Raw genomic sequence first — 14646 nt, 5'->3', positions numbered from 1 at the left:
GATTTACATACAAAAAATTGTTTAGAATATTGTTTGTTTGTTTACTTTATAAAAGATGGCGTGTAAAACATTCTATTATCATATGCCTTTCATTGAAATCTCACTCATAATATTTATTTATTCATTGAAGTAACATCAAACCTAATCCAATATGAAAATATTAAATAATGCTGGTTTTTTTAAATAATCCCTTAAAATTGTAAAATGAGAATTAGTCCTTTGAATTAACAAAGAAATGTTAGTCACCCCCCTCAAGCTACATTATAATTTATATGGCAAATATAGTAAATAGGACTGTATAAAAAACCGAACCAAATGACAAATAAACTAAAACAGAACCGAAATCAAAAACAGAAAATGTTAAAAACACATTTAAAAACTTCTATTAAAAAAAATCAAAAGAAAAAATTAAATCGATTTGTTCTTTAACAAATGATTTGGCTTGAAAAAAAAATATCTTCCAACGATATGATAAGGTTCTGAGTTTCGAAATGGTATACCAAATCAATGATTTTAGTTCGATCCAGTTTTAGATCTATTGAAACGGTTCGGTTCGACTGACCTTTTACTATAGTTTGGTTCAGTTTGATCGGCTTTCTGACTATATTGTACCATGATCAACCCTACTAGTAACAGTTAACCATGTAAATAGCATGAATTTCAAATCATACACAAGTGAAATGAGAGCTCCACAATCTCTTTTTAAGGTTTTCAGGATACTAAATTACTAAACAAGATTATGTACAACAGCAAAAATGTAGCATGAGTGAGATAATTTGCCTACATTAAGAAAGAAAAAATCACAGAATCATATCCAAAGCTAAAATTAAATCGAAACTCTACAACTAGATTGAGGCGGGATTTTTTTTTAACCAAGAACTGAATTGCAGCGAGATCACTACGATAACTGAAATACTAAACTGACACCTCAACAACCACCTATCAAGAGTTTCGAGAAGGGACGGTAAAGAAAATTTAGCCCCCCGCGTCAGCGTCAGGAAGATATCGAAGAAACTGTGATGTGTATGATAGTCAGGCTACAGGCTAGACTGAGGCCAGTATCCAAAACATCACATGTGATGATATTGCGGTAAGAAACCAGGTGACGAAAGCCATGGCTACAGAAACCTGATACCTGTGGCAAGGGATTATCTTATGAATCACGCACATATCCACGTCTCTTGTATATAAAACTACAACTCCGGCTGATGAGCATGCAGCTGCTAGTGACAAAATGGCTGTTACCTGTATATAGCATAAGTCACTACAATGATTTCACAAAATAAAAAATGTAATGCCATAGAAGAAGATGAGAAAGGTTACTGACGGTGTAAAATGAGATTTGTACTTCAGATTAAAGACGTATTCGGTGTTCGACGCGTGTTGGTGAATGACATAACACCAACAAGCGTTGTTATATTCTATTGGTTCTACGTGTGAGTGCCATGTGAGTGAGTGCCATGTGAGTGTTAGTGTCGTGTTTCTGGTGTTTGTACCTGTGTCTATTGGTTCTACGTGTGAGTGCCATGTGAGTGTTAGTGTCGTGTTTCTGGTGTTTGTACCTGTGTCCGTGCTTCATAGATTACTAGTTAGCAATTACCAACAAAAAATTAGAACCAGTTGAATACTTGTTCAATTGAATAATGTGTATTATTATGTTAAGCATATTTTTGAGTTGTTTCATTTTATAAAGTAAACTTAGTTATCCACATGAAAATAGGAAAAAGAGTGGTCTGACTATTACCCAATCGCCAACAACAAACAGGCTAACAAGAATTGGATTTTGCAAGTCTCTCTTTTTTCTCAAGGCATAAATATCAAGACATGCAAGTCCAAAGCTCCAAAGCACCTGAAGTCCCATTGATGCTGTTAAATAGCTGAAAAAAGGATGCAAATATCCGAGAGTTACATTCCCGAAAAAACATGACAATTAATTTAGGCAATAAAAAAAGAAAACATTTTGACATTGAGTTGTAACATTTGACAATTAATTTAGTATATATTCATTCTTTTCTTCTCTCTTTCCCAAAGAAAAGAGCCATTAGAATTAGAAACTCAGAACAGAGCATGTGAGATCAACAACGAGAAGTCTAAACACCCAAAATATAAATTGAGCCATTTGAATATTTGGGAGAAACAAAAATGAAAGGAATCAGCAATCGAAAAACACAAGTACATGAAGAATAGATGAATGTCACCAAATTTGTCCTGTTTTAAAACAGGGGAGGCACACAATTCATTTTATAGCCCCTGCAACAAGCAAATCAGAAACCGATAAGAAAAAGAGGATGAACTGGCTAGAGATTTGCAAGGAGGTTGTAGAAGTAGCAGACAGAAATGTTCTAACTTAAGAAGAGAGAACTTTAGAGAGTAAAGGCAATTGGAAACCGATTAAAATAAAAGGATCACGGAAGCAACGGCATTATTACCATAGTGTTTCAGATTTTATAAAACTCAACAAAGGAATATTGGTGGAATAAGTGATAAGTCACATAGGATAGTATTGTGGTGATATTATGTCCAAATTAAAGAGCGTTAGATGGGGAAAAAGAAAATATAACATTGAAACTATATAAACTTAAATTAACACTGGTTTAAAGCAAAGGGATTGTAACAAAATATAAACTTGAGCTTTTGTTACCAATATTAGACTCATTACCGTGTATGTACATATGTATGTAATATAATAAAACATAAAAATGTAATGAAATATATTAACTAATCTCAAGAGAAAATCTAAAATACTCCAAATTACACATAGGGAAGATACTGTTAGATACTTTGCATTCATAATAGAGATTGGATTTAGAACTGTCAATATGAGCCTGCCACAATTCTTGTAGAATGGCGCTTCAAGGAAACCAAAAGCCCAAGTTGCAACATGTTAGAAGAATCAAAGAATAAGACCCAACTATTTATTATTAGGATAAGAATCATAGATTAGGATTTGAATTAGTCAATGTTGTCAAATAGCGGCAATTGAAGTGCTATGGCACTATAGCATAGTGGATTTTGATGAATCCACTATGAAAGCCGGGACACTCTCAAAACCATAACCCAGCCCGCCCTATTTACAGGGTTGGATGAACTTCCCAGTGAGCAAGAGTGTTCGGATGTCAGTCCATGGGCCAATAATCATTTTGACACCACCAAGAATCTAAAATGCTAACAGACTTAAATAGCTCTATTAATTTCTCAGGAAACTCGAAGCATATAAACATGTCATGACATAGCCCAAAAATGTCATACACAATGTGGTGAAGATCTTACTGTGACACAATATGCAAGAAAGCCATTTTTAAAACTGCAGAACACAACAACAAATATGTCCTAAAGTTGACAAGTAGATTCCATGATTAATTATATTTTCTTCAAATTAAGGTCTGAAAATGATTAAAAAACGCATCTCCTTTATGCATTCTGACAATCATCTCTATAGGTTTTTTATTTGGCAGTAGTGTGTAATTCATTTCTTTCAACTTTTAACCATAGAAACATCTGAAAAGAGGAGCAAAAAACCTAGTCCACGTCACAATACACATCAAAACATACACGAAAGTTTCTTGATCACATAGGGTAGACAACGGAAATTGCAGCCATTAAAATCCTTAAAACATCAACTAAGAAGCCCACATTTTCGCATCAACCAGTGATATTTAACAGAAAAACATACTGATAAACATTCTGTCTCATATCTACACAGCTTCCGCAATCGGATACAAATGATCAACATTTTTCACACGCATACTCGGTGTATGTCACCTATGCATGATGAGAGTCAATGTCCACCCATAACATATGTGCAAACTACAATGCAGAACTCATTCTGATAATCAGGCATTTACATGTTCCCAAGCTACCATCACTAACAAAATCATGACATTTTCAACTTGAAAAATATCATAATGGTAATTCTATCCAAGGCAATAACTCAATTCCCTAACAAAGACCTCCTCGGTTAAGTAGTTGGAAAAGTACAAAGTGGAAATTTTGGAATGAATAGAACATCGTTGTCTTACTTTTTATTCTCTTAACCCGCTGGTTCAAGTGGAAAGGATACCTAGTAATCCGTTGTCTTATGTTTAGCAATAACATTGATTGATCATCAGTCACATCCTTTTCATGCAACCCTTTATTCATTTTCAGAAACCAACAAACCCTAATTAAAGCCCTACAATACAAGTCTCATCAAAAGCAAAGAAAATAAGTATAACCACTTTGAGCAAACAAACAATGATCCAACACCAAAACTAACCAAAAAAAAACCTTAATTTCAAAACAAGTCAAAGAAAATAAAAACAGAAACAAGCATAAAAATGCAATCTTTACTTTAAAATACGAAGAAAAGAAGGAAAGAAAACTAACCAAAAAGCGGTATAGGTAGAGAAGCCAAAAGAAGTAACCATGACGCTGATGGAAGCAGCACCAAATGCACATTGTCCAAACCGCAACAAGAATCCACTCACTGTTCCAGGTCCACCCAACAATCTCTTCATCATCCTCCTTCTTCTGCTTCAAATTTTTCTTCTGTAGCTTTTATGAAGAGGAATAAAAAGAAACGAAACCCTAATTTTCGAAATTGTTCGATTATGGGAATTTTTCTCTTCCGCTTTCTGTATCCATTGGAGAGAGACAGAGAGAGAAGAAATGTGAAATTTTACGTTTTATTTTGTGTATTTGAATAAATTAAAATAAATTAATATGAAAATAATACAAAATAAATTAGATATAAATGTTAAAATATCGAAGTGTTTTTTTCCATCATTTTATTTGTTTTTTATTGTAATTGAGAAAGTTTTGTTTTTAAATTGTTTTTGTTGGCCTGTTGCTGCAAGTAGGAGTGGGTGGGTTGTTTCCTTTTTCTCTATAGGAAAGATACATTGTTATTTTCTATTTTGGCAAAAGTGAAAAATAAAATTATAGTACTATTCTTTTTTTAGTCTAGAAAATTCAAGTACTATTCACTTTTTTTCAAGAGCTCATATCATTTCCTCAAAATTCTTGAGCCTAAATCGAGTGAAAAAGTCTTCATTTTTGTTGGTTGAATCAAATATAAATTTACAAACTCTTGCTTATTCATAGGAGGCGTGGCTTCAAAGATAATTTTTGTATTTTTTTCACCTATCTTTTCTGTTTCAAATCTAAGAAAAAACGAAAACTTTGTAAAGCCACTAGAAAAGTTATTATGATAAGAGGAGAAAAACACTTGAATTCCAAGAGAAGATCATGTATATTTGAGAGTTACTCTGGTGACTGATGTTGGTCGTGCTTTGAAATCTCGAAAGCTCACGCCACGTTTTATTGGTCCTTATCAGATTACAAAACGAGTAGGAGAAGTGACCTACATAACGACTTTACCACCGTCTCTTTCTAATCTTCACGATGTGCTTCATGTGTCTCAACTTTGGAAGTATGTTTCAGATCCGTCTCATGTGGCTCAAATGGATGATGTGCAAGTGAGAGATAACTTGACTATGGAGGCATCACTGATGTGAAACAATGACCGAGAAGTGAGACGACTAAGAGGTAAAGAGATCGTCTTGGTGAAGGTTATTTAGGGAGGACCTGCCGGTGGGAGCATGACGCGGGTGCTGGAGAGTCGGATGAAAGAGTCTTATCTAGAATTGTTTAGTTCAGATAATTTTCAAAGGCAAAAGTTCTATAAGTAAGGAAGAGTTGTAACATCTTGTTTCTTTAAATTATTTATTTAAGTGAATTTATGTTTTATTTATTTAATTAAATAAATTTTATATATATTTGATTGATGTATTGATGTTTTGACATGTTTATGCTATGTTGGATTGGTAGAAAAGTATTTAGTTATTTAATTAAATAATTAGATAATTAAGTAATTAGTTATTTAATTAAATAATTAGATAATTAAGTAGTATTAAATTAAATGGAAAATAGAAACTACGAGGAAAATAAGGTAAGTGGTGAGAATTATAATAAGTTAGGGCAAAGTACAATTATTAAAAGATTAATTTTTTTTAATAAAAAGGGATTAGAAACTCTAAGAGTGGTCACCGCATATTATTTTGGAAAAAGAGGCAAAGTGAGAACAAGGGTTTGGGAGAAAACCAGCATAGTCAAAGCTTAGAGTTGTTGCTACAAATTCAAGGTAGGGGGATTACTCTAAATATGATGTTAAATACATGATGGATATGGAGAAGTCCTTAATCTCAATTAGATTTTTTTTTCCATATTTTCTTTCGATGTTAAATGTTTGATGATATGGATGAAACTATTATGATAACATGATGTGATTGTTGTAATTATTTTGAATTTCGTGTGATGATTTACCATGAAAATTAGATGTTTGTATTTCTAAAAATGCTATGAGTTGTGTTCATATGGTTGACGTGAATATGATGAATAAAGTGTTAAAACTTGTGATTAATTGATGAAATCACGTGTTAATCAAATGGTATATAATATTGTAATGATAACATGTTATTTTTCTAATACTTATGATCGATTGGAGGGTCTGGGTGGAAAAATCGGAGTTTTGAACTGAACTCCATAGCAGAATGTGATTCTGATTTTGTAACAGAGCTGACGAGCGTCAGCTGCGTGACGGCTTAGTCATCATGTGCCTTAAGACGCTGACGGACATCAGCGGTCTGACAGGGAGACGGTCATGGTCTCCAGGAAAGCATTAAGCTTTGCCGATAGTGACAGAGGTGACAATTAGAGAAAAAGGGTGATGACGGGCGTCACCCAGGTGACAACCTACCAGTCATCGTGTTAGTGGGTGCATTATGGCATGTTGAGTTGGACTTTTGGTGTTGCTTTGTCGTGCGATCAATGTTTGGCTGTTGGTTGGTGTGTTTTGATGAATTTTGTTTGATTAATCTAATGACGTTGAGTTGTGTTAGTGAGGAGATAATTATGTGATTAACATATAATTGAGATTGCGGTGGATAGTCCAATTGTGTGGACTACTTTGATATTATTATTTACAGTTAGATGTGGAATTATAAATCCGTTATTGAGTTAGTGTGGTAGTGCATTATATTGTGCATGAATCATATGTTGTTGTTGTGAAAGAGACGAGTCTCAATTTTATTTGTTGGGACTAATGATTTGTTCATAGCTCAGATGAGCGGGCTCATGGTTAAGATATTAGGAGTCGGTTCGTACGAAAAACCTTTGTTGAGTTGGTACCACATGCATGAGTTGAGTCGTTGTCACATTGCATTTGATAAAGGTTGTGTCGATGAGTTTTTTTGGGTGTTATTAAGTAATTGTTGTATTGATTTATGTAATTGAAATGTATGAAAGTTGATGTTTTACCTTTAGGCTACCATTGTATTCTTTAGCACCACTATATATTTTGAGTGTATTCTCACCCATTTGTTTTGTTGTGGTATTTTATGCTCCTTCTTGGGGGTACAAACAAACAGATAAGATGAGTAGCTGATTTAGGGATGAAGGATGACGTTGAGGCTATTTTCCTTTCCATTCTTATGCGTTTTAGATTATCGTTGCTCTGATCTGTAACACTAGGCGGACGAACGTCATGTTTTATTTTATTTTGAGTTATTGTTGCGAGATTAAATATTATAACTCCTGATTTTGAGTTGATTTGATGTTGAAGACATATTGCTCGACTTGATTTTAATTTTAAATAAAAATTATATTTGAACTTATTTGCTTGAGCAGTAGTTTTTAATGATTATTTCCGCTGCGATGAACCTAAGTAAAGGTGAACATGTGATGACAAATGTTTTGAATTAGATGTTTTATTTTAAGAAGTGTTACATAGCAGATTAAGTGTGGAGATTGTGTGACATCCTTATGTGAAATAATTGTTTATAATTGATTTATTTTGTATAATTTCGAGTGAAGGTTTTAGGGTGTTACAGTCAGCCTCTTACAAGTGTTATTGGATGTGAAGGACGTTGTCCTCCAGAGTCTAATTTTGGCGACATATGTCATCCATGGCGGCACACATTTTTGCCATGGCATCCTCATTGTTAGGACTGATGTTGGTTGGAGTTTCTACTTTCTTGTTCACTTTATTGGAGTTTCTCTTTATTTAACTAAGCTTCCATATAATTAATGATCTAGGACACATCAATCCCCATATTTTGCGAGTGGGTAACACGTAGTTTTATCCGACCCATCATAATAATAAAATGGTAAATGCTATCCAGAACAGACAAATTAATAGATGCATAAAAGACCTGCTTCGAGCGATATGTTGTATCACTTTTTCTTAGTGAGCTATGTTATGCCTTATGCGGACCCTTTATAAATATATGATTAGAAGTAATTTAATTATTTTACTTCAGTCTAAAACCTTTATAATTATGATTATGATTGTTTTATTTGTATTTTTCATGATAAATTGTTTTCATATATAGCACACAATTATACTATATAAATTTTTATTTGATTGTAAAAAAAGTTTAGATGAGTGGAGGCTCATCAGAATCATGAAAGATATTAAGGTTTAGAGAATGTTTATAAAAATATTTAAAAATCACCAATTAAAGATATTTTTAATTTGCACTGAGAGTTGAACCTACGATTTTTAAACTTTATAAATGTGATACTATGTTATTAAATTATTTTCACAAATTATTTTTTATACCTATAAAGAGAGAGTGTGTTTTTTTAAATTATTTTTTATAATAAATTTTTCTTAAAAAATAAATTTTATTATAAAAGTGATCCAATATATTTAAAATAAATAATAAAAATATAGTGGAAAGATTTGATATATCAATCAATCAATATTATTAATGGGATGAATTGATCTTAAATTAGATAAATTATTTATAGGATGAATCGGGTGATTCTTTATGAATCAAGTTGTCACCCTTCAGTACAATTAATAGCACACAAATTAATGTACGCATGGTTTTGGTTTTTAAGCCATTTATATATGCACACAACTTACTACCTTTTTTATAAGGTAATGTTAATTAGTGTTATAAGGAATTAAGAAATTCATAAATACAATTTTCATATTGAATAAACTTTTTATTTTGAAAATTATGCATCGATTTAATTAAGAGTTTTTAATTAAAAAAGAATTAACACAAATTTTTTATTTATAATTTCTTAACATGTATTTTTAAGATACAGGTTAATAGTGTTCTTTTTATAAATTTAATTAATTACAACTTATTATATTTCTGGTCTCTGATAAAAGTAAATTGTTTTATTTATAATTGATATGTTAAGCTTCAAATATATATCATATAAATCAATTATTTATTGAATCTAAAAATAATTTTTTATACATAGATTTGAGACAAAAAAAAACACTTTTGATCCGTAAAAGAGCATAAGAGATATAGTATACCTTCCAAAGTTTAAATAGAATGATATATAATGAAATCCATTTTATGCATGGTATAGAAATGCAGAAAAAAATGAAAATTTATTGTATACAACTTTATTTCATCACATTTCAATGATTTATAAAACTCTTAATTTCTATTTTTCGCTCATCTTTATACACAAAGAAATGGAATGTAGTTGGAAAATATTTTCACTACCCGTTTTTTTATCATGAACAAAATTACTTTTTAAGTTTATTGTATTATTGACATATCTAAATTATTTGTAATTTAGTTAAGTTAAATTTTCTTTTCTCTTAATAAGAAACGTGAGAGTATAATTTTTATACCATATATGTGGAGTATAATTTTTATACCAAATATGTGGATAGTAATAAAATTGATAGTTATTTGATCAAAAAAATTTAGAATTGTTCACTACATTTAGGCATGAGGAGATGATAGGCTGACTAACCAGGTCTAACTTACACATATCTTAGTTATTTTAGCTTTTTAAAATAAGAAGTTTTTTTATAAATTTATTTACTTAAAAAAATTAAACTATAAATCATAAAAAAAAATTTAAATCTATCCGATCAATCTATTTGAATAAATATAAATAATTTATTATTAATATTCTATTGTATTTTGTACTTTAAATTTAAATAAAAAAACAAAATTTAATTATCTTGTTGAAGAACTTATAAAAACAGACTTAAAGGTGAACAAATATTTCCATAAATTTAAAATAAATAGGTTTACAAAACTTATATTACGATGTAAGTTTAATAAGTCATTGCAAACAAATATTCAATCTAGTCTATTTAAACATTAGTTGAATTTATTATTTACAAATGTTCAAATAAAATAGACTTTTAAGTAGGCCGATAAGCCAATTAAGTCTTAAAAAAGATCAAACTTAAGACTAAAAAATAAATTTATGATAGACTACATGTGAGACTTAAACTTGGAATTTTTTAGCACACTAAACTCATGCACGTTATATCCTAACTCGTCTTAGATCCCTAACTACATTTCATGTTTTTCTCATCCATCTAGGCAGAATTTTTGAAACTTTCAAATTTTGGATTTTAAAATACATATGCACCAAAATAACACCAAATACAAAGTAAAAAAATATTGATTTCAAAACCCGAGTGCACCCAAACACACCCCAACAAACCGAACCTCATAACCATAAGCAAATCAAAGTTGAAAATATTGAAAATCCCTCAAAATCTATGGAGAATTTCAATCAATCTTGATGAACAAGATTGTTATCACCCACACAATAACAACGAAAATAGAAGAACAATAGAGAAAGAAAGAAAGTAAAGAACGATGAAGGAGAAAATGAATTAAAATTATGCATAGTTTCTCTCTGCCCACAAACGGTGGAAAACTTCTTCTTCACTTTGCAACTGCAAAATACTATGAATACAATGTTATGAATGTTATATTCACTTCATTACAAAAATAAGGGTTACTCCTTCTATTTATAGATTTAGGTTAACTTGGACTTCAAGCCAAATCCCAAAATTATAAAAGTCCAAAATAGCCAACATTACAAAAATAGGCCTAAGTCGAAATCCTATGTGAAGCAACATGCTTCGACACTTCGACACTAACACAACTCAATGCACTAGATGGTTCGACACTTCCCTATTCTATCGAGCAACCTACTTCGACACAAAGAATTATAATTCAACACACCACCTAATTCATTATGTATAAGCTATCTACATTCATCATAACTCTTAGTTTTCTGAACACTTTGACCTGCACTTCCTTCGTCATGATGTCTGCAATCTGATTCTCAGTTCTGCAGTGTTCCAGATTCATTTTCCCATCTGCTACCTGCTCTCGAAGATAATGGAACCTCATCTCGATGTGCTTGCTTCGACCATGTGCTATCGGATTCTTCGCCAAATTGATAGCTGACATATTATCGATCCTCATGGTAATTACTCCATGACTCCTCACTGTTATCTCTTCGACCAGATTCACCATCCATGTTGCTTAACATTCATAAAGAGAAGCAGCTATGTATTCTGCTTCGCATGACGATAATGCCATTAGTGGCTCCTTTATCGAACTCCAAGCAATTGGTGCACCACCTAGCATAAACACATAGCAAATTGTAGATTTTTTATCCTTAGCATCACTACACCAACTTGAGTCGGTGTATCCCACTAATTTGCATTCTTTTCCTTCATCAGCTGCAGGAAACAAAATGCCATAGTCGAGAGTTCCTTTCAGATACCTTAGTATCTTCTTCGCCGCTGCTAGATGTGATACCTTTGGCTTCTGCATGAACCTACTCACCATACCTACATTGTATGCTAAGTTAGGCCTTGTGTGACAAAGGTATCGAAGTGACCCAATAAGTCTTCTATATTGGGTTGTGTCAACATCATCTTCATCTGAATCTTTTGACAGTTGTAATCTGGGCTCAAATAAAGTCGGAGTTGGGTTGCAATGTTGCATCTCATATCTCTTGAGTATTTCTCCTGCATACCTTCTTTGGTGCATCATCAAACCTCTACCACTCTTGTAGAATTCGATGCCAAGTAAATATGAAATGTCACCCATATATGACATTTTGAATTCCTTGTTGAGATCACCTTTGAAGTCTTCGATCCCCTTCTTGCAGCTACCTGTTATCAACAGGTCATTGACATAGAGGCATAGTATAAGCAATTCACTCTTACTTCTTCTTACATATACTCCATGCTCAGATTTGCACTTCACGAATTCCTTCTCCCTTAGAAAGCTATCTATCTTCTTATTCCAAGCTCTTGAAGCTTGTTTAAGTCCGTACAGGGCTTTATGCAACATGTACACCTTTCTTTCTTCGCCATGTTTCATAAACCCAATTAGTTGTGCAACATAAACTTCTTCTTCTAATGGGCCATTAAGGAATGCACATTTCACATCCATCTGACACATATTCCAATTGTTCATGTTTGCTAGACCAACAACCAACTTGATTGTTTTGATCCTAGCAACAGGTGCAAAAACTTCGTCAAAGTCGATTCCTTCTTTCTAAAGAAATCCTTTCGCCACAAGTCTCGCCTTGTGTCGAGTCACTTCTCCTTAAGGATTCAAATTTACCTTGTATACCCACTTCACATTGATTCCTTCTTGTCTTGGGACAATTCAACAAGTGACCAAGTGTTATTGATTTCGATTGACTCCATCTCTTCATCCATTGCTTTCATCCATTTCGAATCTTTTAATGCCTCAACTGCATTGACAGGTTCGACATCTGTGTAGAAAGTATAATGTACCAACTCACCTTCTTCATTGACCACATCATTTAATGTAATCACACATTCTTGCAACCTTGCAGGCACGTGTCTTGTTCTCTGAGGTCTGCTTGGGCCTGCTTCACCTCTGACTTCTTCCCGTCGAACTTCTCTTTCGACTTCACTAGTTGGTTCATCATAAAAGATTCTCATTGAATCTTTCTTGACATTCTTAGTCCAATCCCACTCCTTAAGCTCATTTATGATCACCACTTGCTTATTCACTAGGTCGAACAACTTGTATCCTTCAGTCGAATGATATCCTATCGGGATTGTCATACCCCAAAATTTGCCCAAGACATTTTTCAAGGCACTCCAACTCATTTTTCAAGACATTAATCTTAAAGGAACAAAGACCCAACACACAGGTGGCCAAATCCAGAAAATGACTTAAACTGGCTTGCTCGCTAGGCGAGCAAAATCCTTCGCCTAGCGAACTCTTCGCTGCACCACTCGCCTAGCGAAGCTTGCGAATACCAGAAATTTTGGGCTTCATTCTGAGCCCATTAGGTCACAAAAACTATTATAAATACCAAGACCTCATTCAGAAAAAGGGGACAGACGGACAGAAACCCTAGCAAGGATACACAAACACAGACAGCAAACCCTGGAGGCTAACCAAGAGAATTCAGAGCAACCCTAAAGGAAACCCTGAAGGAAACTCATCTGCACAAAGGTTACCTCCGCCCAACTCAACCCGACACCAACCCTAAGAGTGATCTGCCAATTCAACGTTGCAATTCAATTGCAAACAGGTTTGCACTACCACTACCGCTTTATGCTCCCAATTTACATATGACATTATGGTTGAATTTATAAATATATCTTAGGTTTTGCATGTGGATTTAAGTATGCATGGATGTCTTGAATGTTTAACCACGTAATTTCTGTAATGGATGCCATAGGGTTTGGAGCTTGCTGAAATCGTATTGTTATTAAAATCAAAACTCACAGCCGTTCGCTAGCACATCGCTAAGCGAACATGTAGCGAGTGTTCGCCAAGCCTTCGCTAGGCGAGGCAGTAACGAACATGACAGTCGCTGATTTTTTTTCTGTTCTGTTCTGTGTTTATCTGGCATGTCCTATCATAGCTGTGTATTATTTGTCTGACATTATTACTGATGCGATTCCTTTGTTCGGTGCGACTATTGATCGCACCCCATTTGGTATTCTGACCTGTTTGCTAAATTTTGTGAGGGCTCACATATTCCCGAGGAAGGTAGCTTGCTAGGTATTCCACTTTATTTGTGGGATACCCTTGTGGAGATTCATCCTAATTACCTAACTGATTACAAATGTTGCCTTTGAATATATAATCTTGGCCCTCTCTTTGTTGCCTTACGGTATTACAGTCATGTCCCGCGAATGTAGGGATACACTTAGCAAAGGCCCTTCGATTAAATCATCATGTCCCTATAAGATAAATCATAGTCCCTCAGATGTTGCTTGCGAATATATGATTTTGTCCCTCGATGACCCTCAGTGGTAGCCTACGATTAAAAATGATGGTCGTCCCTTCGAATGCTAAGGTATCCTTACAAATGTTGCCTTCAATGACTAATCGACGACCCTGCGATGTCCCTTTACGTCCAAAGGATAAGACTACTTATTTCTCAATAGTAAGGACAGTTTTACCTTCATAAGGATAGGAAATGCCCATAAAGACCTTGGGTAGGTATAACTCTTAAATGCTGACTCACAACTTAAAACACTTTTCACACCTCACACTTTGCAAAACATATATTAGAAAATCACCACTTGGTATACATTCGTACTAGAATCATTGCCAAGTTATATTTTTCTAAACAGCTTTCAAAATTAAACGAGATAAATACTTTGTATACATTCGTACAAGAATCATTACAAAGTTAAACTCTCTTTTCAAAACATTTTCTAAACAGTTCTCAAACACTTTTTCGGACAAGAAAAACATAAGTGATGAAGCAATTAAGAGCCCATGGATAACCATGGATACAAAGGGTGCTAATACCTTCCCTTTGTATAATGTACCTCCCGAACCCAAAATCTAATCAAGGTCTTTCCTG

General features: G+C 33.4%; 1 protein-coding gene across 1 annotated transcript; it reads right to left on the bottom strand.

The window, feature by feature from the left end:
• Positions 1 to 681: 681 nt before the first annotated feature.
• On the bottom strand, positions 682 to 4707 carry LOC127101013 (CASP-like protein 5B2). The gene is made up of 3 exons (XM_051038320.1): positions 4366 to 4707; positions 1745 to 1877; positions 682 to 1245 (listed from the first exon to the last, which is right to left on the bottom strand). The coding sequence occupies exons 1-3, from the start codon at positions 4497 to 4499 to the stop codon at positions 1045 to 1047; spliced, it is 468 nt and encodes a 155-aa protein (XP_050894277.1). The 5' UTR covers positions 4500 to 4707; the 3' UTR covers positions 682 to 1044.
• Positions 4708 to 14646: the final 9939 nt, after the last annotated feature.

Source organism: Lathyrus oleraceus, chromosome 7 (genome assembly GCF_024323335.1).
Source record: "Lathyrus oleraceus cultivar Zhongwan6 chromosome 7, CAAS_Psat_ZW6_1.0, whole genome shotgun sequence".
Classification (NCBI taxonomy): Eukaryota; Viridiplantae; Streptophyta; class Magnoliopsida; order Fabales; family Fabaceae; genus Lathyrus; species Lathyrus oleraceus.
The sequence above is the reverse complement of the archived record's forward strand: the minus strand, read 5'-3'. Positions and strand labels throughout refer to the sequence as shown.

Bases quoted from the DNA above. Each gene is read 5' to 3' on its own strand.
- LOC127101013 (XM_051038320.1), bottom strand. From the start codon at position 4,499: ATGATGAAGAGATTGTTGGGTGGACCTGGAACAGTGAGTGGATTCTTG. The intron at 1,878-4,365 runs GTTAGTTTTCTT...TCCTTTTTTCAG, and splicing joins TCTACCTATACCGCTTTTTG to CTATTTAACAGCATCAATGG. The intron at 1,246-1,744 runs GTAATAGTCAGA...TGCTATATACAG, and splicing joins TGTTTGTTGTTGGCGATTGG to GTAACAGCCATTTTGTCACT.